Source organism: Athene noctua, chromosome 24 (genome assembly GCF_965140245.1).
Source record: "Athene noctua chromosome 24, bAthNoc1.hap1.1, whole genome shotgun sequence".
Classification (NCBI taxonomy): Eukaryota; Metazoa; Chordata; class Aves; order Strigiformes; family Strigidae; genus Athene; species Athene noctua.
The window spans coordinates 7,105,905-7,132,927 of NC_134060.1; the positions used below are offsets into that span (position 1 = coordinate 7,105,905).

At 45.4% G+C, this 27,023-nt stretch overlaps 1 protein-coding gene across 12 annotated transcripts in view; it reads left to right on the top strand.

Moving 5' to 3' along the window:
* HIVEP3 (HIVEP zinc finger 3) overlaps positions 1 to 26,816 on the top strand; it is a 265,717-nt gene extending 238,901 nt beyond the window's left edge. For 8 of the 12 annotated variants that reach the window (XM_074925904.1, XM_074925907.1, XM_074925903.1 and 5 more), the window contains 4 exons: positions 3,423 to 3,598; positions 12,221 to 12,319; positions 19,723 to 20,783; positions 23,648 to 26,816. In XM_074925904.1, coding sequence (XP_074782005.1) covers positions 3,423 to 3,598; positions 12,221 to 12,319; positions 19,723 to 20,783; positions 23,648 to 24,541 — 2,230 coding nt within the window. In that variant the 3' untranslated portion in view covers positions 24,542 to 26,816. The other 4 variants (XR_012635095.1, XR_012635094.1, XM_074925911.1 and 1 more) reach the window with 4 other exon arrangements.
* The last annotated feature ends 207 nt before the right edge of the window (positions 26,817 to 27,023 follow it).

Here is a 27,023-nt window from a genome sequence, read left to right on the forward strand (position 1 = left end):
AAGGGGGGATTCAGCCAAACTGTGTCTCATAGTGAAGCAATGAGTCCCCCAGAAACCTGCTCTCCCTTCCTGCCTGTGAACCACCAAACTTCCTTCCCCCTCTGCTCTCCAAGATTTTATCGTGTGGTTTTCAGCCACATGAAGATTTTGGATGTGGCTCACAGTGCTGAGAAAAAAAAAAAAAAAAAAAAAGGTGTCTGTGGCTAAGAAGGATAGTCAGATAGTTGTAATGGCAAATATTAAGACCTAAGCCTCCTAAAGACTGCGAAGGAATAAATGCTTCATGGTTTTATGTTTAAGGGAAAGAGCTGTGGCAAAGCTTTCCCCAGGTTCATGGTTTCCCATTGTTTTGTTTCTTGTGACTCCTGGCACAGAAGGGCTGTTCTGGGGCCATGAAGTCTCTGAATCTGGTACTGCCTATGGTAGCACCAATGCTGCCATGGTGCCAGTTCCTCTTGCTCTGAAAAGTGTTTGTAGTGGTTGCACAAAATTCAACAGATGTGCATTTGCTAGCAGAACACAGCAAATAACCTTACGAAAACTGCATCAAATAACTGAATCTGTATCTTTTTGTGTGTGTGTCTGTTTGAAAGATTTTCCTAAATTAGTCTGCAGCTCGTAATGGCCAGTGAGCATCCTGAATTTCAAATCATCTCGGTATTAGATGGGAGCTGTGACACTGTAAGAGGTGTAAGTTGCTAACTACAGGATTATGAATTCCACAGTGCTGGGCGGGAAGAGGAGCCCAGCTTTGCTGACACAAACTCCAACTGTGGATATTAGAGGGATCTGGTTACAGCAAACATTACAGAGCAGGAAGATCCTTTGTCCAGGGTAAATCTTCACGTGAAGTGAGCTGTCATTGATTTGTCTTTCTGATGCAAATCATGTGAGTGTATTAGATCCACAGAGAAACCAGCATCATATTGAAGTAATTATCTCCATAAACATATTATAGCCTTCAATGTAGACAGATGGCATTTGCAGCAGCCTTCTCTGTGTTATGGCAGTGTCACCTCCTTTGCTTTCTTCTTCTTCTTGTTTGGTTCGGTATTTCTTTAAGTTACCTTTCTTTTTCTGTTTCTCTCCTCTCCTTGTGTGTTTTACACATGGTCTCAAAGAGCTATAGAAAAATATCGGTGTTAAAGGATGGCTTAGTCTCACAGAGTGTCAGATAAACTGCAATGTCTAATTTCAGATTAAATCACGTGTGCCTTTTTATCCAGGAAAAGCCAGCCCCGATAGCTTTAATGAGGCTGATGAAGGGACTGTTGGACACAAAGAACATGCTTAGAGATTTCCATGTGAGAGCGTAATTAAGGGTAGTGCAAGTACAAGGCTGATAAAGGAGCAATTTCATTTTTTAAATGGCAAGGTGATTACCAGCATAATGATGGAAGGAAAGGTGGGCGAGAAGGAAGCCTCAAATACAAATTTGAACAGAAGAAGAAAATTCAGGATTCCTGGGTTCTTTTTACTGCTTTACCGTTGTCACTGACTAATGAAGAAAGGATGTTGGCCATCCCTAACAATTAATTATGGGTACCCTGGTATCTGTATGGTTAAATGGAGATAGCTGGACATGCTGGGGTGGAAGCTGACAAGTCAGTGTGTGCTCTTCAGACACCAGCTCTGGCTAAATAAGGAGAACCTCATGATGAAGGGGTTTTGGTGGTGGTGTTTGTTGGGCTTTTTTGCAGGGGAGAGGGGCAGGGGAAGGCAGCGGTGTAGATGGCATTGCTGTGGCTTCAGTTAGAGGAGACAGAATTGAGTATCTGGGCTACTGGATGACCCTTGTTATGGTCTGGAGAACTTCTGCTGATGCTAAAGGACAGAAATACAGGCTGTTCCCCCACATGTGGCTGTTGGACACCAAGACCTAGTTAAGCTGGTGCTGCTACTGGTATTTCAGGCTGGACTGGGGCTATCTATAGACACCCATTTTTCTTCTCTTCTCTAGTCTGTGTCTGAACCTGCATAGGAGATCTGTGACCTCGTCACCTTAATGCATGAGCAACTCATCATCTTTTAAGCATCTGCTCACATGTCTCCTTGAAGCAAAGAAGTGGCTTGGCCTGTCTTTTACAGCTAAGACCTTGAGTCGGAGAGACCAGGACTTGGCAGGAGAGGGAGGGTTTAGTCCAGAACTCACATTTGCCAGGTTGATTATTCTGAATTTCTCAATCTCCCAGGAAGATTATTCTGAATTTCAGGTGTGGTAGAACACCCATGTGGAACTGAAATTACCTGTACACTTCCTAAGTGAATGAAACAAAAAGGAGTCAAGGCCATGTGCATTCTGCCTGGGTGGGAGATCAAGGGGTTCATGCCGTGTGGCTTACCTGCTTTTAAATCCACACTTGTGGGTAACTGAGATGTATTTTCTTGAATGCATCCTGTGCAGACCATGCCATTATCATCCTATCAGTCCAGGGCTGGATTCATTACCTTTATGTATTTTTCACTCAGTATTAAATGATCTTTTTTGGTTTGCATTATAAATACATAGGACCAATTTTGTGTTACCTTATTCTTCTTGTGCTGCAAGTAAAGGAAATTACAGACTCCATTTGCTAAACGTCAGGAGGCTAAATGATTTGTCTCAGTCTCAGAAATATTTTTCAAAACCCCATCATGTAGCCTTTCCTATGTACTAATGCGTGGACAGAAAATAAATGAATATACAATGTGAAGGAAGGATGACCAATCTCATTCTCTTGGGTAAACCTAAGTCATGATTTTGTGCCAAAGATAAAACAGCCTGGAGTCTGCGGTGTTTACATTTAGTGTTAGCACAATATATTTTTAAAAATTATGTTTTCTTCTCTTTGTGTCCATTCTGGGTGTCTCATTCTATCAGGAATCTGTGCAGGGACCACAGCTTGCAGTGTGGCATCACAGTCTTCTCAGATGGCTTTTACTGTTGTCCCAGTGGGTGGGAAAGGTTGTATCACAAGAGGTTTAGCTGGGATGTTATTTTCTCAGTACTTTGCATAGTACAGTGACAGACTGTGCATATTTTAAAACAGAGCATTGGCTGAGAGAGAGATGATTCAGGCAACCAGGCTGGACTGTGACATATCTGACGCAGACTATTATGAGTGCCTCAGTTTGTGTTTGAGGATGGGGAAAATCAGGACATTTGGGTGACTCTGTGACTTATCTTGGACTTTGGGCTATTTGTCTGTATAGAGAAGCAGATGTAGGACACAAGAACATATTCCAGAAGAGGAAGTAGGCATCTGGGCAAAAGCTTTTGACGATATTTTAAATTTAGCCTAATTACCCAGAGCTAGCAAATGGTAAATGAGACCGGTGGTGTCAATAACATGCTGAATTAATTCAGGAAAGTTGTGACTACTTTTGAGGTGGGAATCTTCTTTTTTTTTTTTTTTTTTTATCATGACACCTGTTGCTCATAGGTACAAATCAAACGAAGAGTATGTGTATGTGCGAGGCCGTGGAAGAGGGAAGTATGTATGTGAGGAGTGTGGAATTCGCTGCAAGAAACCCAGCATGCTGAAGAAACACATTCGCACGCACACAGACGTCAGGCCATATGTCTGCAAGTACTGTAACTTTGCTTTTAAAACCAAAGGTAAGAGACAGTCAGCTCCTAGCTCCTCTGCTTAGTATATTGACATACAAGTCTTCTTGGGGGCACTGGCAAAGGGGAAGGGAAAGCCTTCCCAGGGTCTGGAAAACCCCAGGAGTCGGAGGGAGGGGGATGAGGGAGTCTTAAATTGACTGAAATTTTCAGAAGAGGACCAGTCCTGCACTAAGCTGATGCGTGTTGTGGTGGAGAGCACTGGCTGCACATGCCAGCCTGCAGCAGAGCATCTGTGCCATCCTGTTTGTGATTCTTAAAGGGAACAATCCTGAAATACAGCTTTGCTGTCAAGGATTTATAAACAAAACCACCCCAGAATGAGAGCAAAAGCTCCTGGGTCAGACAAACATCCATGAACAAGCATGGAGACAGTCTTTCGGTGGTTTTTTATGCTAGATCTGTTTGCGCTGCACATTTCATCCTTCGCAGTTGCATGTAGCTTCAACATTTTCTATATCACATCAATAGACTTTTTCTCTAAAGACCTTCATTCCAGGACATTCTAGTCATTAATGATCCACAACCTCACTACCACCAGATTCTCTTTGCAAGGAACCTTCATCATTGCCTCAGTGGGAGTGAACTCTTATCAGGAACGTGCAAAACCACTTGCAAAAAAATGTCTCTTCCAAGAGGCTGTGGGTAAAGTTTTCAAAAGTGCCAGGGGGGCCCAGGTCCCTTTAACTTCTCATAAGTGTCTGGCACTGTGGGTTTGACAGATCTCCCCTCAATCTTTGGTTGCAGCAAGTCTTGCAATAAGGATGTCGAGTTCAGTTTCTTCATTATAGTTTGACAAATACGTAAAATGTCCATTGTCCATAGCTCCATCATTGCAAGTCTCAGAAGATGACACAGCTGGGAGAGTTAATTACTCAAGAAACCCCAAAACAACAGTGGGAAGCGGCCCAGCATGGGGGTGGGGGTGAGGCACTGGGTGCTGCGTGGGCTGTGGCACGTTGCTTGGGCAGAAGTGCTGATGGAGGGCTTGTCTGTGCTGGACAAGTGACCCAGACGCTGGGTGATGCAGGGTGGGCAGTGCCTGGAGCTGACGGCTTTGTTGGTAAGGCTGGCGGGTGATTTCTGGGTAACAACGTGTTGGTGATCACTAGGCATATGGGAGCATGGGGAAGTGAGACCGAATTTGAGGCCAAATTCTCGTCAGAGACATGCAGCAGATCCAAGCAACAGTTCTTTCTCTCCCTCCCAGCCTGGAGCTATTTCTGATTCATTTTCTTTCTCTTTCCCTCTTGCTTTTGTTACTTAGCTTGGAGGTTTTTCTTTGAGAAGTGAATCAATTCAGCCTCTTCCGTCACTTCATCTTGCTTTCCACCATGCTTCTGTTAGGCTTATATTCAGGATACTGTGATCAAACCATCCTTTTCACCATCTCTCTAGCTGCTTTGCTCTTCATCTCTGCTCCCTTGAAGCACACAAACTGTCAGCACTGACTCTGCTGATTGCTCCTTGCAGATAGACACTTGCCTCCAAGGGACTTCCCTTCTTTAGCTTTGCAGGAAACTTGCATGAGGAAGGTAACATGGAAATGCTTCCTTCAAAAAAACAACCCAGAGTTGGTGTTTTTTGCAAACACTATGCATTTGCCTATGAATGCATGAGGGGGCAGAACTTCCCTGATCAGCGATTTCAGGACAAAGAGTTGCATGATGATAATGTGGAATTGCATGAAAATGACTTTTTGCTGAAAGGGGGGTGACAGTCAGAGCCCTGGCTGTGTCCTGTGGGCATGCTTGTACTTCATGGAACTTTGCAGCACTTGGGTAAAAAGCTGATTGCTTTGCTGATGGTGGAGACACGAGGACCTTTGGAAGAAATACTGGAGAGTGAGAAAAAGATCAGCCTTGTGTGCTGATCAAATCATCGGTTAAAGTCCTGTTACAGAATCATTGCTGTTGGTGATGGAGTGTGAGCTGGAGGTCCAGGAGATTTGCAGAACTGGATGTTTCACAGATTATTTTGCGGAGTCTAAAATAAGTTTGTTTGTGCCCTGATTCATTAGGATCCTCCTTCCTGGTGTGCAGTTTTGCAACCACAGTTAATTGCAGAATGGAGAAGCTGGAGCTCTCACTACCGGACTGCACTTGCAAAAATACAAGCTGAGTTGAAGCTCTTTTAGAAAACAGCTTTCCAAAGTTAATTTTAGCCTTCAGCGTAAACTCAAGGGGGATATCTATGGAGCTGTCTTCATTTTGGCTGTGGTAGATCTCTCCAGCATGATCTAATGCTCTAAACTCTCAAGTAGGCTGGAAGCAGTTAAACGGTTTTTTATTATTATTTTTAATGAGGATCTTTATCTGGTTAAAATGTGTACCTCCCCCCTCCCCACTGGCCCCGGAAAATCCGTATCTTCGTTCCAAGAATCAGGAAAAGTTTTGCGAAAGAAAGAACTTGAAATATTTTCCCCTTTTCACTAATTATGCTGCTTGTCTGCTTTTTGTGCATTTCTGTCACTGTAAGTGAAGCTGTTCCTTTGGGTTACAGAACTGCAGGAAATTTTTTTTTATTATTATTATTTTAAAGCAGATCCATGAGATTTTTGTGTGCTCACTTAGCTGATGGAAACAGCAGTCTTGGAAATTTGGTTTGTAAAGATTTATTTGATTTTACATTTCTGGACCAGATATAAACGTGCCTCTTTAATGAGGTGTCTCCACCTCCACTGTGGTATCACTCTCCTAAGAGGTTTGTTACTGTGGCCTCCAAGAGGTTGTTTAAAAGAAGTTAAGTGGCTTCTTCATTGTTTTCTTACCAGGAAGGAAATAAAGAAAAATCTTGCAGTCTAACAATTTTCCCTTTCAGGAAGGTCAGGGAGAGCTTTTCCCTTGACCACCTTCCCAGAGGGGACCCAGGAACCACCAGCCTTCCCTTGTCACTCATCTTCAGATGCTCGAGGGAAGTGCAGCCCCTTTCTTCACTCCTTGGCTTGAGTGACGTGGGGATGTGGGTCAGTTAGCTCATTAATTCCCCTCCTGTGCAGACATTATCCTTTTCCACAGCTATTTTCTGTTCTCATTCAGACTCACAGCAGACTCATGTCTTGTTTACTTAAAATTTCTTAAAATTTCTGGACAAAGTGTATGGAGCAGCTCACTGTGTCAATGCTGCTGCCTTTGCTTGGAGGTCAGAAGGGACAAGGTGCTTGATTTTAATTTAAAAGGTGCTTGTGTAAAGGACATCGGTGCCTGTTGGCTGAAGATACCCATTTGATAGTCTAGTCCACTCACAGTTTCCAGACACCAGACTTCTTCATGTCCTCAGCCATAGTCTTCCTTTAATAAATTAGTTTGCAGTTCCTTAAATCAGCACATGACAGGGACTGAGGTTATTGAACATGTTAATATATTAAATGCATTACCCCCTCAGCCCTTAAAGGCAAGGTTATGGCTGCACCGTTTATTATTATTACTGCTCTAGCAGACTCAGCGCTCTGCTAAGCCTCCTCTGGAAAGTACAGAGCAGGTCCAACTGGCCGAAGGCTCCAAAAGAATTAACTGCTGTTAGAGCAGGGCAGATTGACATCTAGATTTGCAAAATGTCCCTGCACCCTGTGTGTGCTGGGGCCCTTCCTTAGCATCTGGGAAGAGGGAAAAGGTCCGAGCATCCCTGTGGAGCCACTTCTGGGAGAAGGCTTTGGTCCCTGTACTCTCGGAATGTCACAAACCTCCTATGGGATGAGGACAGTTATCCTCAGGAATTTGCTGCCCGCTCCCTTACACAATGTGGTGTGAGACGTGTTGCTGGGAACAGAAAAGGACCCAGTGGTCCAGACAGGAGACAAAACGCTGTGAGCAAAAGGGATTTTTAACTTACCAGGGAAAGGTGGAAAAAAAAAAAAAAAAAAGAAAAGAGGGCTGGAAGTAAAAGACTGGCAGATTCAAGTGAAATATTAGCTGGGTTTGGTTTTTTTTTCTTTTATTAACAGTGCAGCTATTAAGTCTCAGCACAAGCCTCAATGGGAAATATTCTAATTCTCTGCATTTTGAAATCTGCAAATCCAGCCTGGGTCCCTTTCTGGAAGATTAGTTTTTGGCTAATGCAAGCTTTGATAGCTTTGATCCAGAAGATGGCTAATATTTGACAGCCTGTATCAATACAGGCAGGCTAGATGTTCAAATTCTCTCTTTTAATCTTTAAGTCAATTAGTATAAAAGATAATAACAAAATTTTTAAAAAATGAAATCTTTTGCCCGATAAATTATATAAATTAAAGCTTTACTTCTCATAGAGTCTCACTTGGAGACATCATCTCCATGCTGAGACCTAAATCGAGGCCTGTGCATCATTTAAGTCACACATGAAACCTATTTCAAGGGTTTATCTGTGACGAAGAGTATTGACCTGTGGCTGGTTCTCTCTGTGTGAGTGCATTTCACAGGAAAATGGGAGTCTGCTAGTTATAGACTAGCTGTTGCTCTCCTTGCATATTATTTTAAGAGAGGAATATGAAAGTACTTAAGTCCTGGAAAGCTGTGAATGTTTGTATCACAGTGTTGCCTTGGATGCTGAGATCATGCAGTTGGTCATTTGTTTTGGGTTTTTTTTGTTGTTGTTGTTTAATTGTTCACATTTAAGAAGAGAAAGAAAAAGCATGGTGTATATCCGATACAGACAGGATAATTTTTCCAAGAATCTTAATGTTTCTGTTCTGTTTTGCTTTAACTCCGCCACCTTTAAAATATGATAATGGATATTCTGAAAAATTAATTTTTCTTTGTAAATTTAACTGGGAAATCACTTCTAGTCCCTATTAAGCTGCTTTAAATGCTTTTGGAACACTAGAGTTTTAGCTTTCTCAAAACAACACAAGTATTTAAGCTGCTTTAAGTCCAGAATAAGACCTCACAACATCAGAAGAGCTTAAGCAGCCGGTAATACATAGTTACAAGCAGGCGTAATGAGAGCGCTGTGCTGATACTGTGTGTACTCCTCCAGTGCAGCAGCGGTTGGGGTGGGGTCCCAATTTCCACTGATCCCTGAATTTATTTAAATACAGCCAGTTTATTTCAAACCTGGGAGCTTTTTGTTAAACAGTCCTTAGTGAGGACCACTTACCTGCTTAGGATTCAATAGAACTGTTCTGCTATTTAAATCCAGCTTCCCTGCCTGCTAGTTTCTCTGTTGCTCCTTCAAATATGTTTTTTCCACTGTTTCCAAGGAAGCAATGCTATGTGGGTTTTTTTTTTGTAGGGTTTTTTTTTTTATTTTTTAAGTTGGGAGCCAGAACTTTGTAAGGCAACAAGTAGCTGTGAGTCCTTCCTTGTAGGATTCATATCCAGCTTTTACTTAGGCAAAGTGGTGTTGATTTTACTGGAAATTTGCCGAAGAACTTTAGCATTTAATCCTGCCAGCATTAATTAAGGAGTCTAAAAACACAAACTGTAAGAAGAACCCTGATAAGATAAATATCATTGCCCTCCAAATTACTCCCAAGATGATAACTCAGCTTCTCAGCTGGTGTAAATAAGCCTCAGGCTTTTAACTTCCTTAAAATGATCCTAAAACTTAGGTCAGAGGAGAATCCGGCCTGCTGAGTCTGCCTTCCCCAGAAGGATAGCAGCATCCCTACTTAGTTGGAATTTCTTTCTGGTGTGTGTGCAGGGTGCTGTGCATGGATAGACAGTGCACCTGGGGGATTTGCACTGAGAGCTTTGCAGGCTTATCTTGTTCATCAGTGTGTGGGGGTATTACCTTATCTAACCAAATGAGGATGAAGGAAGACGGAAAGCAGAGTAGAAAAAAGTAGAAGGGGAAAGAAAGCAACACTTGCTATGAATCGGTCCTTTGGTATTTTGCATTAAACTCATTCTCACAGGGGGTTTTGTCATTGCCTGTGCAGTGCCTTCTGGCTCACGCCTGTGCAGGCAGCCTGGGTGGGGAAGGAAGAGCCATGGCGTTGCCTTGCACAAGGACAGTGGCCTCCAGTGAAAGAAAATAAAAAAGGAAGTGACACTGATGGCTTTTGGCAGAGCTTGTCAACCCGAACCGTTGCTCAGGGTGGAGCTGAGTCAAAGCAGAGGTGCAGTGAAGTGATGGGTGGAGAGCTGCAGGCTGCAGAGGCTCCCGTCTCTGCCCAGATCCTGCAGCAACGAAAGAGAGAGTGTGATTTACTGTGAACAGCACTGAAGCTAAGGCAGAGAGGAGGACTTGTGTGTATAACCAGCCTTCAGCCATCTGAAGTGGCCAAGGCGGCCGCTGTACGCCTCCGAGGATCAGAGTCCTTCCCGTAAGTACGGGGTGGCTGCAGTCTTGCCCAAAACATTGCATTCAACACCCCCCTGCGTAAGGAAGGCTATGCCCTCCCAGTTTAGCCAAAGCCAGATGCGTGTAGCACAGTCAATTTAGGAGCTTGTTTGGGGATGTGGTAGCACCAAAATGCCTGGTGGACACCCACCCCCACCCCCCCCCGCCCCAACTCTTCCCACTGTGGGGACCACAGCTGAATTCCTGAGGTGACACAGACCATAGGTTAACCAACAACCCCCTGCTCACACCAGGCATTTACTTGGGCTTATTGTCTGTGTTCATTGTCATTGGAGGGAATCCAGGTAGGGATTTTGGTGTGGTAACTGAGCAAAGATGGGTCATTTCTGTCAGCCAAGATGTGATGTGCCGTGATGGACAGGCAGCAGCAGCATCATCAGGGTTTCACTGAGTCAGTTCGTCTTTTTGCTAGTTAGGTCCAAAACTAAATTCCAGTTCCGTGAGGCCACCCTTTGGATTCACTGGCTACTTTTCAGTGAAACAGTTTTTCACTTTAAAACAATAGTGGTTCACTGGAATCAGAAATGTACATGAGAGCATGCTCTTGTCTGGGTGTCTCTGGGTCCAGAACAAAACTCCTGGTCCAAAGTGGAGAAAGAGAGGTCTGATTCAGAGTGAGGACCTGAGCCAAGCTGGCCTCATCCTCATACCTGAGTGTCCTAACCATGGGGCTAAGGGTATTTAGGCATGAAGTTTAAAAATAATAAATCTCTCTTATTGGAGCTAGTTTGCTGCATTCAAATCATTAAATATCCTTTCAATCCACATCCTAGATGGGTGCCAGAATCACAAGGATATATAGTCAGCCTTTGTCTCTCTTGGTCTTTCCTCTTGGAGCTATTCCATTTTGTATAAAATGGGCTAAATAAATAATTCATGGGCTAAAGAGAAACTAACTTGGTAGCTAGCTGGTTATGGCACTCTTCTGAGATGTGAGGGCGTCACGGGTAATTCTCTGCTCCAATGAATAGTTGCTTATTTATTTATACTATCCGGAGCAGCGGGAGGAGAGGTTGATAGAGGCCCTCTATACTCCCAGGGAGTCTCAGGGACTGGGGGACTCTGTGGATCACAGGATACCAGCTGAGGGACCTCAGTCCTCAGCTGAAAGTTATAATAAAGTGTGAGAATTCATTTTTTCCTTTTTTTTTTTTTTTTTTTTTTTTTTTTTTTTTTTTGAGAAAAACAAGTCTCATGTTCAGCACTACTCTCAAGTGTTAGCTAACAGGAAGGCTGATGGCACTTCATAAGGCTGCAATGAATTTGAAGTGCTCAGCCAGCTCCTGGGCTGTGCTGGGAAATTAAACGGCCCTTGGTGGAGCTTCAGCAAGGCCCCAGGTTTCTTCTCATCATCAGCTCAGCCCATGGGAGAGGAAAGGGAAAAATGGGACATTTTTTCATTATTTCTTCTACTCTTTATTTTTTCTCTCCTTTCCACCTACCTACCTTTTTTCCCTCAATAAAGGTTCCCCTTTGTTCAGCATTTCCCTTGGATATATAAGTAGAGTTAATAACTCTCTAATTAAACTGCCCATAATTTGGGAGTTTGAATTAGAAAGGTGCCCTGTGAGGCTGGCACGCCCATGAGTTGTCCCATCACAGTCACAGAGCAGTAACCAGCACCCCACATCCCAGACTCCCCTTTGCAGGAGCTGCTCTTTCCCTCCCAGCCCCGAGGAAGCCTCCTTAGGGCTCAGCAGCTTTTCTCAGTGCTGCCAGACGCTGGTGCCCAGGGCTTCAGAGGGTCTCCATGGCTCCATGTCTCCATGGTTCCAGGGAGCTGAGAACTTTTGCCTGGGACTTTGCCAGAGCATCTGAGCCATCCTGCTGGGGGGAGAGGGTCATTGTAGGGTTTTTGCCTGTTGGTGGCATCTCGAGCATTCATTTTGGTAGTACCAGTCTGCCCTGTGGTGCTAAGGAGCTCCTCACCTCCAGGCAGGTGACCTTGTGTGCTGGGAGGTGATGTAGATTGAGATGTGTTTCTATTCCCTACTTTCCTAACATTTTTCTTTGCTGCACCATCACAGCTGAAAGCAATCTAGCACTTCTCTTCCCCCCCCCAGACCCAAATGTGTACCCCAACTGTTTTTTCAGGTTACACAACACCTGAAAGGTCACACAGTCCTGCCAGCACCTCCTCTCCCACCCCTGTGCAGCAGTAAAGAAACAAAAGCCCTGTGTCACAGGGTATTTGCAATGGATAGGGGTTTGGGGAGAGTCAGAGGCCTCTTTTGTCTGGTTCAGAGCCAAATTATTAACTTGTTGCTGCTGAGTTTGAAAAAAAAAAAAAAGAGCTATATTGACCAAAATATGTTCTCTGCTTCTTTTCAGGGAATCTGACTAAACATATGAAATCAAAGGCCCACAGCAAAAAATGTCAGGAGATGGGCGTGTTGGTATCTTCACTGGTGGATCTGGAAGCCGAAGAAGGTAAAATCTTCCACATTGTAAACCTGCGATTACTGCTAAGAGAGAGCAGTATCCATTCAGGCAGGAGATGTGCTCTGCAGATCATTCTTTCAAAGATTTGGAGCAGTTTTGTTCACCCCAGGCTCCTTCCAGCACCCAAGGGGGGATTTCTGCTCGCACGGAGTGGGTTACAGGGCCATCCTGGGAGGATGCATCCGTGGGACGGTCTGTGAGCCCGTGTCTCCATGCTGGGGGTTGTGCATGTTTGTCTGAAGTATTTTGGCTGGCTGCAGAGAAGAGGCAGGAGTAAACAGACGGGTGGGGAGCATCCTGCGTTTGGCCCAGCGCTCTGCATGTGGGCTATATGCATAATAATAAATAGTGGATCCGTGGCGTCAGAAGGTGCTTCTTGGTATTTTGGGGTATCTCTAGTAGGAAGTTCAGGAGCCTGACTGCCATGCTCTGGAAGAGCCTGGGTCTCTCCTGGCGGCAGAGGGAGTCTCTGAAGCAGAAAGACCCACTCCCGAGGATGCTTTGCATGAGCCTCATGAACCCCCACTTCTCCGCTGCAAGCACAGTCTGGTGGGTGAAGGATTAAAATCAGTCCTGGGACCCCTGGTTGGGGTCTGACAGCATATTTTACTGGAGCTGAAGTGCTGAGTGTGAGCACAGGGGTGACCCTTTGGTGCGTGGCCTGTGCAGGCTGTGGTGAGGTTCTTGCAGAGGGGACACACTCCAGCAATAGAGGACTGTGAATGATTTGGGGGATACCTTCCCCCTGAAAGGTCCTCCAGAGAAAGACTTTTCCATAAAGATCATCTAATAGAGACCCGCCCATCTTATTGTATTTGGCTTATCCCGGAAGACTCCAAATTAGCAGTGCAGACCCGAGCTGTGTCTGAGGGACTGGTGCATGCATGAGCTGCTCCCATCTCCGCAGGCAGACCCAGCCTGGACGCTGCACCACTGCTGGAGACCTCAGCATACCAGGATGGGGTGTGAGCAGCGTGGGGGCAGCTGCTTCCCTCTTCCCTCACTATCATGGATCTTTTACATCTGTAGGGTGATGGTGAATCAACCTGGTCAGAAATGATCTGGAAGATTTCTCAGTAGGAAAAGAGCCAACAAAACTAAAATAACATGGTGCTTTGACATTTAATGGCATTATTCTGAGTGCTTTACAAGAAGATATATTTACCCCAACTCACCTGCTTATTTCTTTCATCTACTTATGCACAAACACACAAAATCTGTCCAAGGCTCTGTAAATTCAGGCGTCTGCCTGTTCTCTGAGAGGGACGCATGACTCTCTTATTTAGTAATTTCCGCCCTGGTTTATAGTATCTGCAGCTGAATTTCCCTGAAGTCATCCCGAGAAGCAGATCTCTTTGGAGGCTGGGCAGCATCAGGCAGGAGTGTGGTGACCATAAGCACTCCTGACTCTGTCAGAAATGCTGAGGGAAAGATGAGAAAGATCTCCAAGCTGGGAGATGAAGGAACATGGGGAAGTCTGATGTATACTTAGCTGTTTGAGCTAGAAAAAGATATTTTTCCCAAATTATTGGAGGCTACGCTCTGACAGCTGTGAAGGGTTAGGTTATGTGTCTCCAGAGAACAGTTAGATGTTTTTACGATTGTTATTCTGTTTCCTTTAGCAAGACCCTGAGTATTCAGGGCTGGAGCCGCAGCACAGGAATGATGAGCAAGAAGCTTTAGGGGTGGCAAATCACAGGTCCTCATGAAATTTTGGGTCATCTGCATTTGTGTTCAGTGGGTTGTTTTTGTTTATAGGAAACACTTCACATACCAGCTAGAGAGGGAGGAGAGGCTCTGGGCGCACAGGTCTGTCCCTGCCACAGTGCGTTTATTCCTGGATAAAACACTTACTTAGTGCCACGGAGCAGGGTGGTGTTTTCTGTTTGCATTGCATTGCAGGCTGGTCAGAACACCACTGACCCTTCCTGGCTGCCACCCCAGAAATCCCAGTATGAAAGCAGCTCTTGTGGCTGTCTTTAGCAATTTTTTTTCCCCCCCTGTTTCCTGTTTCATCCCCCTGTCTCACCCCAAACAATTTTGATTCCATCGTCCCTGGGACTCATTCTGCCACAGCCCACAAGGGTTTGTTGACAATGGGTTAAAATGAATTTCATAAAACACATGGCGCCACAGTTATTTTTATAAAGTGAACATCAGCTGAGCAAGTTCTGGAGACGGCACTGTGAGCCAGGGAATGTTAACTCGGCAGGAACAACAAACAGCGCTTATCACCCTGGTCCCCTGCTGGGGTCAAGTCCATCAGAGCTTTATTGGGAAAGGGGCTGGTTCCTGGGACATGGGCAGTGTCACATGATTCCTGCTTCACAGGTAATTAAAAATCACTAAGTGCGTCTCCCTGCGCAGCCCTTGGTGGGAATGGGGTTTGCCCTGCTGCAGGCTGCAGCCCCTCATGCTGCAGGAGCTTGCGGTGCAGGTGGTTCCCAGGGCTGGGGAGGCTGTTCCTGCTGGGCAGCCCTGGCTGCTGGGACCCTCCAAGGTGCTTTAAGTCTCAGTTTTTAGATAGCAAAGCTCAGCAATGCTGTCCCCTGCAGTGTGCTGTGTCCTTGAGGTATTTCCACACTAATTAGACTGTGCTGAGGACATTTGCAGGCACTGGCACACCATCGTTTCAACTTAAACTGCAGGAGCTATCAACAAGACATCTGTATCTCAGACCATCTACCACGCTTCCAAAAAAATTGCTTAGCCCAGTTTGGGAATGAACATTCCCTCAGAAGAGGTTGGCTGTGGCCACCCTGTTTTGGAGGCACAGAGGTGCAGATGCAGAGCGATCCGATGGGGCTGCACGGCTTGTGTCACTGTCCTGGGACAAATATGGCTTGGAGGGCTGATGCCACTGTCCTTGAACTGAACAGACCAGGACTCAAGTTGCCAGCAGAGAACCTGCAGGAGATATCTGAGAAGTCCCACTGGTTAACCAGTCCCAGACCCCAGTGATCCCCCTGTGCAGTGGTACCACGATCTTTCAGACTTCAGTTCTGGTTCAGGCCAGGTGTAGTCACTTGGGGATGAGGTCATGGGAGAAGAAAGAGCCCTATGGTCTTACCAGACACCCGTGCCCCCTTTCACAGTGCCTTTCCTGACATGCACAGGGATGGACCCAGGCTACACAGAATAAACATCCCACTAAGGCTATCTGTCCTGGCAAATGGTGTGCCACTCTGCCTCGAGGGATGGCTTTCTTCCTTTTAAATCTGCTTGAACTCTTGGCTTTTCTCCAGCTCTTCAGAGCAACCTTTCAATCAGGCAGAGACACGCTGTACTTGGCCATGGCCTTTCCAAAGGAGGACATGGCCAAAAGAAAACCTAGTCGGGGATTTTGCGGTAGCCGCCCCAAGGGCAGAGTGTTGGTGTGGTGTGAGCAGTGGAGGCTGCTCCCATGTGGGATTACTGGAGAACTCCTTCAGCCCAGCAGCTCAAAATAATTGATTAGCTGATGGTCTCTAGAAATCTCTCCCTGGTGTTCTATCACCTGTTGGTAACGCTTCTGCAGATCAAAGCTAGACAGGGAAAGAGGAAAGTGGCTCATGAAATGTTGGTTGCATGATTCTGAAAAGAAAAACTGTTATTTTAAACCTTTCCATTATAGTCAATTAGAACTAATGAATCATATTAATTGAGTGTCAGTTTTAAAAACCTGCAAATCAGGAGTCCTATTTATGTTACATGTAATTGCAGGCGTCTGAGGACAGAACTGCAAGGGCTCATTTCACCAGTCCAGCGGATTGCTTTCATTCATGATTTCCTTCAGTTATTCATCCTGGGCTCGTACAGGGTTAATAGTAGTGCACCCAGCAGTGTGTTGTTGTGCAAGTGATGTGAAAGCCTGTCAAGGCTGTCAGCTGGTGGGAGCACTCTGCTTGTGAAAATGGAGGTCTGGCAGGTGATGCGGCTGAGCTAGTCTCAGCCTTGGGCCTCACGGAAAGAGTAGGTCTAAACAAAATCCCAAGAAAAGTTTGCCTTGCACACAAGGTCAACTGGGAGAGCACTCAGCAGAAAGGATGGGACCATCAGCTGCGGGACTTCTTCTTTGGCCATCATTAAATCCTTGGTCCCTGCCAGCTTGTGGCTGAACTCGTGGTGGTTGGAGACCTGCTAAGCCCCGCAAGGAAGGGCCTACCTGGACTGCAGCGGGCAGGACCCGTCAGCTTTCGGAAGGGACTCCTCTCCCGTTGTTGCTGTTGGCTGTGCAGCTGCTCACTGGAATGTGTTGTGCTGTCTGGGCTTCATTGCATTATGCAAGCAATCCGTGTAATTTTAGAATTACAAAAAATATACAGTCCCCATTTCCTCCCATTGATGAAGACCATTTGTGTTTGTGTAAGCGGGACGGTCTGCCAGGAAGGAATGGAGAAAGGTGAAAATGGGAAGGTGTGGTATCAGAGGACGTTTCCTTTTTTTCCTTCCAGTTTCTTTTTCACCTGGTTAAAGCCAAAACTGGACTTCTGCTGAAATTTCAAATATTCTGCCTCATGAGTAAGGAGGCCCATTGCTCACAAATGCCAAAATACTAAATAAAGCAGCTGGGAAGATGGTCAGAAAAATCATATTTTGTACTGTAATTGTTGGGGCTATTTGGATGGATGAGAAAATAACATTAAAATGGCAGAAAGGTGCACAAGGTATCAGAGATCGCAGCTGTATCCCTGTTCTCAGAGTAGCGGGTTGCAAAGAGCCTTCCCCTCTGTAACCACAGAGTGTCTTCTCTTTCCTTTGGGAAGAGGCTCAGAACAGAGCATAGCAAGGACGATTTTAATTTAAAAAAAAAAAAAAAAATTATTTCCATGTGACACAAACCAGCACAGGAAGATTGCCGTGCTTTCCTTTGGGGGCAGGCGGGGAGGGAACAGCAGTTCCTAAAACTCCCTGGATTATTTTAAAACTGGAGTTATATTTCACTTGATTGTTTTTATTTCTATTTAAGGGGCAGGAGAAAGTAAGGGGTGTTACTATAAAAGGAGATTGGAGTATAATTCTTCACTCCTGCATTGCTTTTGCTTGGTGTGGTGGCACCGGTTTGGTAGAATAACACGTGTGTAACGAAATGCAACCCTCAGACAAAGCCATTGACAGGGCACACTTTCACTAGCTCCCTCTCCCTTCCTCCATCTCTCCCTTCCCTCCCTCTCGTTCTTCTCCTGACTTGCCCTTTCTCTGCCCATTAGCTCGGCAAAATGCATTTCAGTTGCAAGAAGCCAGGGCTCGGGTCTGAGCTCTCTTTCTGCCTGCAGGAAGCGTGTTAGGAGGCCAAAGCAAATCCCCTTTGGGCTGTCCCAGGACTCACTGAGATGTTTCCCTCGGTGGCAAATGCAAACAACTCCCCAGTGCGGAGCTGGCTTCATGTTTCCCTCACTCCATACTTGTGACCTTGCTCTCTGTCCTGGCCAGCGCCTGTCTGTGTGTGACGGGCCAGAAAATGAGACCACACAGGACAGGGCTCAGAGCCACGCAGCGGAGGCTGAGGCTGGAGCTGCCTGTCCATCCCAAAGCCCATGGATGTCAAACCCCAAAACCAGAGACAGGGACTAACTCATAACCCTGGTACTGAAATTAATTCCTTTTCCAAGCAAGAAATATGCACAGTTCACCCTACAGCTGGGAGAACTGGTCGTTTGGAATAATATTTGTTCTGAACTCGGTTCCTTTGGGAGTTTGCAAACAACCCGCCACTGGATGCTGGGCCCAGCAAATACCATCGTTATACAGGCATTTCACACTGCAGGTCAGCCTCACGGGGGAGAGCTGCTGACTTCAACTTGATGCTGTATGAGTTCTGCAGTAGGTCTGGCTTTATGGACTATTTGACAGATACTTTTGAAACGGGGTGGGGAGCAAATGAGATGCATTTCAGGCTGACTCTTGAATGGATAATCAGCCATGGTAAAATAGATGTCTTGTTTCACCAGTGATGACAAATATTTCATGAACATTTACTAGTAAGGCCCTGTTATTCAAAGTAAACAAAATTAGAATTTCCATCCATAGATCACAGTGACTTCTCACTGTGTGGCCATGTCCCCTTCTGCAAACCACCCTGCCTGCTGCAGGCAGGTGTGGTCCAGCCTCAGCGTCAGTTCCGTTTAATTTTCCCTCCAGCTTGTCCCGCTGACAGATGGCAGCTCTAAATGGAAAACCGTTTCAGTGTTCATCAGAGGAGAAACAGTGTCCTGGGCTGAACTGGTGGGGAAAAGAGGCCAGCAGTGCTGCAATTAGTTACCCAGCTTCATGCAGGTGTCAGAGCAGCATCCAGGCTCTCTCCTTCCAAAGACGGGGACCAAGCATGTCCCAGCAGCTCTGTCCCCATCGACTCGGTGCTTGGCACAAACAGAGTTTGAGAAACTGGTATTTTATTAGCCCCTCCAGAGCAGTGGGGACTTGCAGGAAAGCCTCCTGACAGTAGAATTTTGTTGAGCTACAGTGACATCCAGCGGCTGTTCCCGATGGACCTCTTCAGCCTGAGCTTGCATTTCTGCCAGGATCTCTGCACATCTGCCGTGGGGAAATGCAGATTTTTCTCGGTGCAGAGCAGAGCAGTGGGTGAGCGGGCAGAGATCTGCTTGGGAGCTTGGTACCAATCTCAGAAAGCTTCTGCTTGCCCTTAAAGTAGAAGAGAGATGCTCTGTTTTTATCAGCAGATACAGTTCAAGTCCTTTAGCAGTTGATCTTTGTATACTACTCACTGTTTACAAGTACTTATTAACAATGCATCCCTGTGCAAGGCCTTCAATAGACAGCAAAAACCTCTGCCACAAGGAATTGTCTGTGTTATAGCTAGAATTTATCAAAATAAGGGAAAATTCACAGGGATTCTTTCAACCCTATTGTTTGCTTTTTAATAAAAGTCTTGTCTTGCTAATGTTTAACTGTCACATAATCTAGGCAGAAAAAAAGGCTCAACGTGTGAAGGATGGGAGCAGTCATGCCAGCAACTTCCCTGTATCTTGGCAGCGGTAGATATTTTGTAGGCACCATTGCAACAAATAGTCATAAAAAGCCCACCAAAGGATGATAGTGCTGCTGTTCTCATCTATTTAAGAGCCTTTTTTGCATTTCTAGAGAAAGGCAGGCAGAGTGTGTGAATGTATACAGCAAAAGCAGGGGCCGATGTCTGCGTGTGTTGACAGAGCAATGGCTGGAAGTAAAATTAGGGTAGAGCAGGAGGAATGGTGGGATCTACTGGGATCTTCAGGAGTGGAGTTGGCATAGAGGGCAAGAGTGCAGACTTCAAAGCACAAGCTGATCAGATCTAGGAAATAGCCAGGTCCTCCCTCCTGTTGTCCCCTTAGAACTTTTGAGCAGATTTAGCACAAAAATAGTCCGTGTATGTGTCTTTTACACTCTCTGTTTTGTGTTTGCCCATCCCTCAGGAACCAGTGAAGACCTATTCCAGGACTCTGAGGGGCGGGAGGGATCTGAGCCAATTGAGGAACACCAGTTTTCAGACCTAGAGGAATCTGATGATGATGATGACAATGAAGATGAGGAAGATGAGGAGGAAGAGGAGAGCCAAGATGAGCCACCTTTAAAGTTGCCGGAAGGCAAACATCCCACCCTCCTGATGCACTCTTCAGGTGGCTCTCCATCTTCTCAAGAGGAAGGCACTGAAATAGCATTGTCCTTAGCCCAAGAAACTGTTTCCAGCAGCCAAAAATTAGGAGAAGGCCAGCAGGCCTCCTCCTCAGGGCTGGAAACAAAGTGGTCAGCAGACAGCAGTGACATTGCTGTGTGCCACAGCTTCTTGAGTCTCCACAGACCAGCTTTGACCTCCACCGAACAATTGGCTTCTGCTGAAAGAGAGTCTGTCACAAGGCCACAGATGTCCTTAGTTATGGACCTGTCAACCTCAAAAGACACCTCCCCAAGAAAAAGGTGGTCTCCGAGCCAGGACTCTGGCAGAGGTGGTGGCAGCAGCAGACCAATGCTAGCAAGAAAGCACCTATTAACCAAAAATGAAACTTCACCGAAACGGTTTTCACCAACTGGAGAACTGTCTTCTCTGAGGTGCCTGTCTCCAGGGAGAGGGTTGTCTCCTTGCCAGCGTGTCTCTCCCAGGAGGGAGGCGTCTCCACTGAGATGTGTGTCACCAAGACTTGAGCTGTCGCCTAGCAGGCATCTTTCCCCCAGAAGAGAGCTGTCCCCAAGAACATACCTTCCACCAGAAGGAGAAGTCTCCCCTGCGAGGCACTCGTCACCAAGCAGAGAGATGTCATCAGTCAGATATTTATCGCTGAAGAAAGTCTTGTCTCCAGGCTGTTCAGAGTCGTCTAGGTATCCATCCCCTGGGAAAGAGGACTTGCCTGGTACTAGCAAATCAGCAGCAGATGACAAAGTTCAGAGCTCATATCAAGCCCAGCATGGGATATTATCTTCGATGCCTCTACCTCACAGGTTCTTTGGCAAAAACGTACAGCTCTATGAGTCCAAGCTGGTAAGTTCAAGCCCCTCTTGCCTTCTAGTCCCTGCAGTACATTCTCTGATAAGTTTTTGAATGAAGGTTGCAGTGCAGAAGTGTGTAGTGATTGACTCTGATCGATGTCACAGGTAACCCAGAGGAAAGTGACAGTGGACAGCAATGGGTTTTCCACCCATTTTGGTCCTGCCCGTCTCAGTTGAAGAGAAATAAAGTTGTCCCTTCTCCAAGGAGTTATTTACACTCCTGACCCAACCAGTCTTCTGCTGAGACAAGCAGGAAGGATGACTGGTTAATAATAACTAGTTATAACTACGAGGCTTTTTTTTTTTTTTTTTTTTTTTCCCTGGGAATTTCATACCCATTTCTGAGATTTCATCAGCTGGGCAGAAGCTGTGACCATTTTTCACTGGTCAGTGACCTGAACCAGATCTGAACTAACCATTGCACTCTATTGCTGACTCCTGGGCTATGTGCATACACAGCCAACTCTGTTAGATTAACTGCTGAGAAATGTTTGTTTGGACATCTCTGATTTCATCTCGCTTCTCTCTTCAGCACAGAGAGGTGTTTCCCACTGGGTCCAGAAAGTTATTTAATCTCTCTGCTGGACATATCAAATCCTATGGGTAAAGGAAAATTGCATGTTCCTCCCACTGCTACAGGCAAATTAGACGTCGGGTTTGGTGGAATGTTTCCCATTTCTACTGAAGTGCCTGGCTCTCCTGTAATTTATGCTGATGAACATGAGATTCAGTTGCTGGAGTTGCTCTGCTGTGAAACTGCTGTGAGGAGACACTCAAGCCCTTAGGGACTGCACTGGGAAGAGAGAGGCCTTTATACAACCCCTGGAGAACCTGTCATGGCAGATGCTGACCCAGGTCTTCTCCAGAAGAGCCACGCTGCCCAGTGTGCGTTTCTTCCACGTCTATGATAACGTACAGTCTTCTGGTCCTGCCCTCCTTCTGCTTTCCACTATGAGTGTTTGTCTTACCTTCTCAGAGACTATCCTTTGTTTCAGGTCCAAACTTTTTCTTAATGTAATGTTATTTCCCTTTCCTGTCAATTAAATTCTTGTGGTGAATCTCAGTGCTGTGGAAACCTCAATTCTTCAACTCTGAAGCATCTCTGTCAGGAAAACTGCCCACTGCCTCTGCTTGAAGCAAATCCCCTAAGCTCCCTAGTCCATAGTAGGAGACAATATTGTAGACCCCTGCTTATCTGCCCATTCACACTTTCTAACTTACGCTGTCACATACATAACTTTTTGCTCCATTTTCCTGCTCCTTTCATGCAGCCAAAGTCACCACTGTTGCTTTTCTTATGTGCCTCCAAAGCAACAATAAAGACCTGAATGGGAAACTTTCCATTTATCAATGAGATGAACAGCTGGGCTTTCACTGGAAAATTACATTCCTGGTAAGGCTACAAGAAACAGAAAGATGGAGGTAGATCTATCGGATCCCAAACCAAGCTCTGTGCTCAAAACTGGTGCCCCGTGCATTGCTTAGAAGCTTAGAGACAATCTTCACTTAGCTTCAGTGTAAGGCTTTCTACCAAGTCTGTGCCTCAGGCCTGACCATGACCATCTCTCTCCGCACTGGCTTTTGCAGCAGGTAGTCTCTCCTTCTATACAGTTGCATTACTGAGGTGATTTGTTTGGGGGTTTCCCAGCACCCCTGTAGTGATTCTGCCAAGACTTCATGTGGATAAGTGACATTTAGCAAGTGTTTGGGCTTGTAACTGCTGACCAAGCATACACTATCTTCGGTGACTCTTGCTTTCTCTCTTCTGTTCTCTTGCTGCTTTCCTCTGTTGCCTCTTCATAGAGATCTAGCTTGTGGGGTCAGGCAATTCTCCATATAAGAAATACACCCTCCAGTGAATCCTCAAATTTTATAGCTAACCCCATCTTAATGGAAAGTTGATTTCATTTCTGTTGATTCCTCTTCTAGGGAGTCCTGTTTAGGGGTTTAGTTATAACCTCATCACTAATTAATCCATTTCTGTTTAGCCACATATCTCTCCATGATGTACATTAGGAAACTATGTGAAGCACCGAGAGAGAAAGAGGAAAAGGTAAAATGGTAGGGTCTTAACCCTTGATTTCTACAGACCACACCATGAGGGTGGTGGTGGGGACCACACTGATGGGTGTGCTTTGTGTCAAATGAGAGTTAATGCTATCTCTTACTTGGTCCAAAACATCCTTGCAATTATCATCTGTAAGGATGTAATCCTGCTTTAATTATTCTGGGCTCTCGGAAACCCCATGTACTGAAAGGGATCCAAAGCAGCTTGGATGGCGGGAAACGCTGGCGTCCTCTGCCAGGGTTTCAGAGGCAACTCTGATAATAGGACAAGGGGTCATGGTTTTAAACTAAAAGAGGGTAGATTCAGGCTAGATTTAAGGAAGAAATTTTTTACAATGAGGGTGGTGAAACACTGGAACAAGTTGCCCAGAGAGGTGGTAGATGCCCCATCCCTGGAAACATTCAAGGTCAGGTTGGACGGGGCTCTGAGCAACCTGATCTAGTTGAAGATGTCCCTGCTCACTGCAGGGGGGTTGGACCAGATGGGCTTTAAATGTCCCTTCCAGCCCAAACCGTCTGTGATTTTGTAATGATCCAAGCCTGAACCAAACCCCTGGATCTGTGCCCCGACAGACCATGGGCATACTTGTACCCAGAAGGCAGATGCTGTGGGTTGTGTTGCTCCTTACCTTAAAGTTTTGGGGGTCCAAATCTTCCTCAGTTGATTGATATCCCTCAAATTAGAATAAAATGTTAACATAACCAATCCTTATAGTCAACATTAATGATGCTCATGCTGTAACTTGCATTTGCACTGATTCGGCTGTTTCTTTTCCCTCTCCGGTGCAGAAGATAGAACCACGAAGCCCAACATGTTCACCTGGCATCACACAGCCTGTCTGCTCCAGACCCTTGCAGGCATCTCATGAAATACACGTCCACGGTCCCAGCCGAGGGGAGGAGAATGTCTTCAGCCATCTCCCGTTGCATTCGCAGCAGCTTACGAGGACCCCATACCCTATGATTCCCATTGGGGGCATCCAGATGGTCCAGGCGAGGCCAAGCACCCATCCCAGCTTGGTGCCCAGTTCAGTTGTGTCCCTACAACCAGGATACTTCGCCTCTGATGGCAGCAGCTTCACGGAGTTCAGCCGGGGTCCCAAGAGGGATGAGGAGCCGCAGGTCCCACGGGAGCCATCGTCGGCGTCTGTCTCCCCGGTTGCAAAGGTTTCTAAATACACACTGTCCCCAGAGCTTACGAGCAGTGGTTACTTAGAAGAGAAAATGAGGACTAGTGAGCTTCAGCAAAAGACAGACCAGGAGGAATACAGGGTAAAAATGTTCGCTGAGTCTAGCCACGCGGAGCAGGCAGGCCGCTCGGCATCCCCAGCCAGCCCCAGCACAACCGACGAGCACTCTCCAAAGCCTTCGACAAGTGGGGAAGAACCCTTGAAAAAAACGGGCAAGAAGCAATCTGGCAGCTCGAGCACTTCTTTTGAATCATCCTGCACTTTCATCTCAGATCTCCCCTCCCAGCCGTTGGACAGAAGCAGCAGCACCGGCTGCCTCTCAGAGCCCTCATCGAGCCATTCGCATGCCCAACCGCTCTCTGTCCGGAGGAGAAACCTCTCCGGAGAGCCCAGTCGCCAAGGGGGAACCTCCAGGAAGAGCAGTCCACACCTAGAGCACGCAGATTTAGGTCAAACTCAAAAAAAGGTGGATGAAAACACGGAAAGTGCTTAAGCCTCCACCATCTGTTCCACCTTTAGGCTTCCTATGTAAAATCAACAGACATTTTCAACACTATTTCCTTTAGTATAATCATCGCTATAAGAAGCACTCTAGTGAATGACCAAACCCATGGAAGATTCCTGGTTTTCTTTGTCCCAGTCTGGTATTATCTCCACATGTATGCAGTTACTTGTGCCTTTTTCTATACCTTTTGTTGCTTGAAATGTACAAAACTGTTTGAGGCTGTGAATATTTTTTTAGAGTTTTTCAGAAAGGGGTTTGTTAGACCTTGTCTTTTTTGCCATTTAGGTGTGCGTAACTATGGGCCTGAGAGATGCAGAAAGGAAAGGGTTAAGCATTTTAAGAGGAAGAAGATGCACTGAAAACAAAAACAAAACAGAAAAACTTTTTTATATTGATTAAATGATTAAAAAAAACCCCAACCAAACCCTTGCTCCTGTGTACAGAAGTTTATGATTCGTATTTATTACATGCTTTATTTAATTCTCGCAAAGTGCTTGTATTTTTTTTTCTCGCATCCCTCTGATTGCCTATGGTTGTGCTTTAAACAGTTGAGACTGCTTTACATTTGAAAAACGTGTTTACCCTGAACTTGTAAATGAAACTAGCACTTCCTTGAGTAGGGGGAGGTTCATTCGCAGCGAGAGAAATTGTCACTCAAATGAGAAAATGAATCTTGAGCATCCCTCCCTCCTGCAGAACCCATCAAAGCACTTTTCTAAAAAGGGACAAAAAAAAAAGGTTCTTCTTCAAAGATTTAACTGCAAGAACATAGGAATGTATCAAATGTAGACCCAGTGCCAGGAATGGTGTCTCTCGCTGGACGAGCCGGCCTCCTGCTTGCTTTAATCCTTCCATCCCACGCCCGCTCCCTGCGCGCACGGCCGCTCCGCGATGCTCCCCACATCGCCCTGGCAAAGTCATGCCTGTGCCTGAGAGCCCCTCTTTTCTGGGGTTTGAAAGCCCTCTGTAAACACCCTCCCTTGGTTTAAAAGTGGAAGTAAACTCAGCCTTGCAACCATTTTTCCTCCGTAATTTTTTTTAGTTGCGGACACGCTCCCTCCATCCCATCCCCACTCAGTCCTGGCTGGTTTGGCTTCGTTGGGCTCTAGGGATGCAGGCGTAGTTTATGCTCTGCTCGTTTGCATGCCTGCGGCTCTGTAACTCTGTGTCTTATTTTAATTTAATTTATTTATTTAAGCGGAACGTCGCAAACGTAGTCCTTATTGTGCAGATGGGCCCTTTTTTGGTGTTTTGGAAGAAAAAAGTTATGATGCTGAGTGGTTAATGTTTGCAATCAGCTTGTTACGCATGCACAATAACTTTTTCCAGAGCAAATTTTTAACTATGACCATCCGTAGCAGAGCAATGGCCTCTACTGCCAATAGATACGATACCAAATACAGAGAGACCCGATGGAGCCATTCCTCTCTGTCACGTTAACACACTTTTTAAACTGCAAATGTTCGATACATGTTTGCCCTAGCAGACAGCAAGCTCTTTACTACTTTAGAGGGTTTTCTGGTCTATGGACTCTGTACAAACCTCTTTTTTTTTTTTTTATTTTAACAAAAAAAAGAAAAAATATATGAATATTTAACCAGTGGACCAGTTCTTTCTTCTTTCAGAGCTGTTCCAGTTTATCGGGTACGTAATACACTTTTTAAAAAAAAAAAAAAAAATTAAAAAAAATTAAAAGAGATCAAATAAAACCTGAATGAAAACATATTTCATTGCCAGACTTGATGAGCTATGAACTGTTCCCGTTTCACGGGCAAATAATATAAATTTTTTAATAATCTTCTGTGATTTTTTTTTTTCTTTTCTTGTAAAGGGAATTAAGTACAAAAGAAGATATCATGGAAATAACATTAAGGCTGTGACACTGACCAAAACAACATCCAGAACCCATTTATACCTTAATTAGCACTTTTATCAAGTTTCCCTTTTTCCCATCTCCCCCTTTGGCCCCAAGCCTGGAAGTTGGTTCTGTTTCAAACCCAGCCAAATCCTATGGCAGGAGCAGGGGCTGGGAGTTCAGCTCACCATAGCAACTCTCTTCAGTGAAACTCTTAAGCGCGAGCTTAAATCCTCCTCAGGCTTTAAGCGTGTGCTTAATGTCAAGATGACTCTCGGTGGACTGCTCAGCCAGGGTTGGCGTGGGCATCCCTGGAAACCATCCACCAAATCTAGCAAGAGTTTTGACTTTCCTGGCTTCTGCCACTTTTTCACCCCTTGCCCTTGTCACACTCTTAACAATATTCCAAGATAGCTTTCTGTATTTAATTTTTTTATATATATATATATATATACATAAATATATATATATATATATATATATAAAAATTGTACATAAAGAAAAATATTGCAGCAGTTGTGCACTCCTCAGCATCCTGGTTTTGTTAGGTGCGTTTGACATGAGCTTTGGGCTAGATCAAATTTGCTCGGCTTCTTTCTGTAACTGTATTTTTAA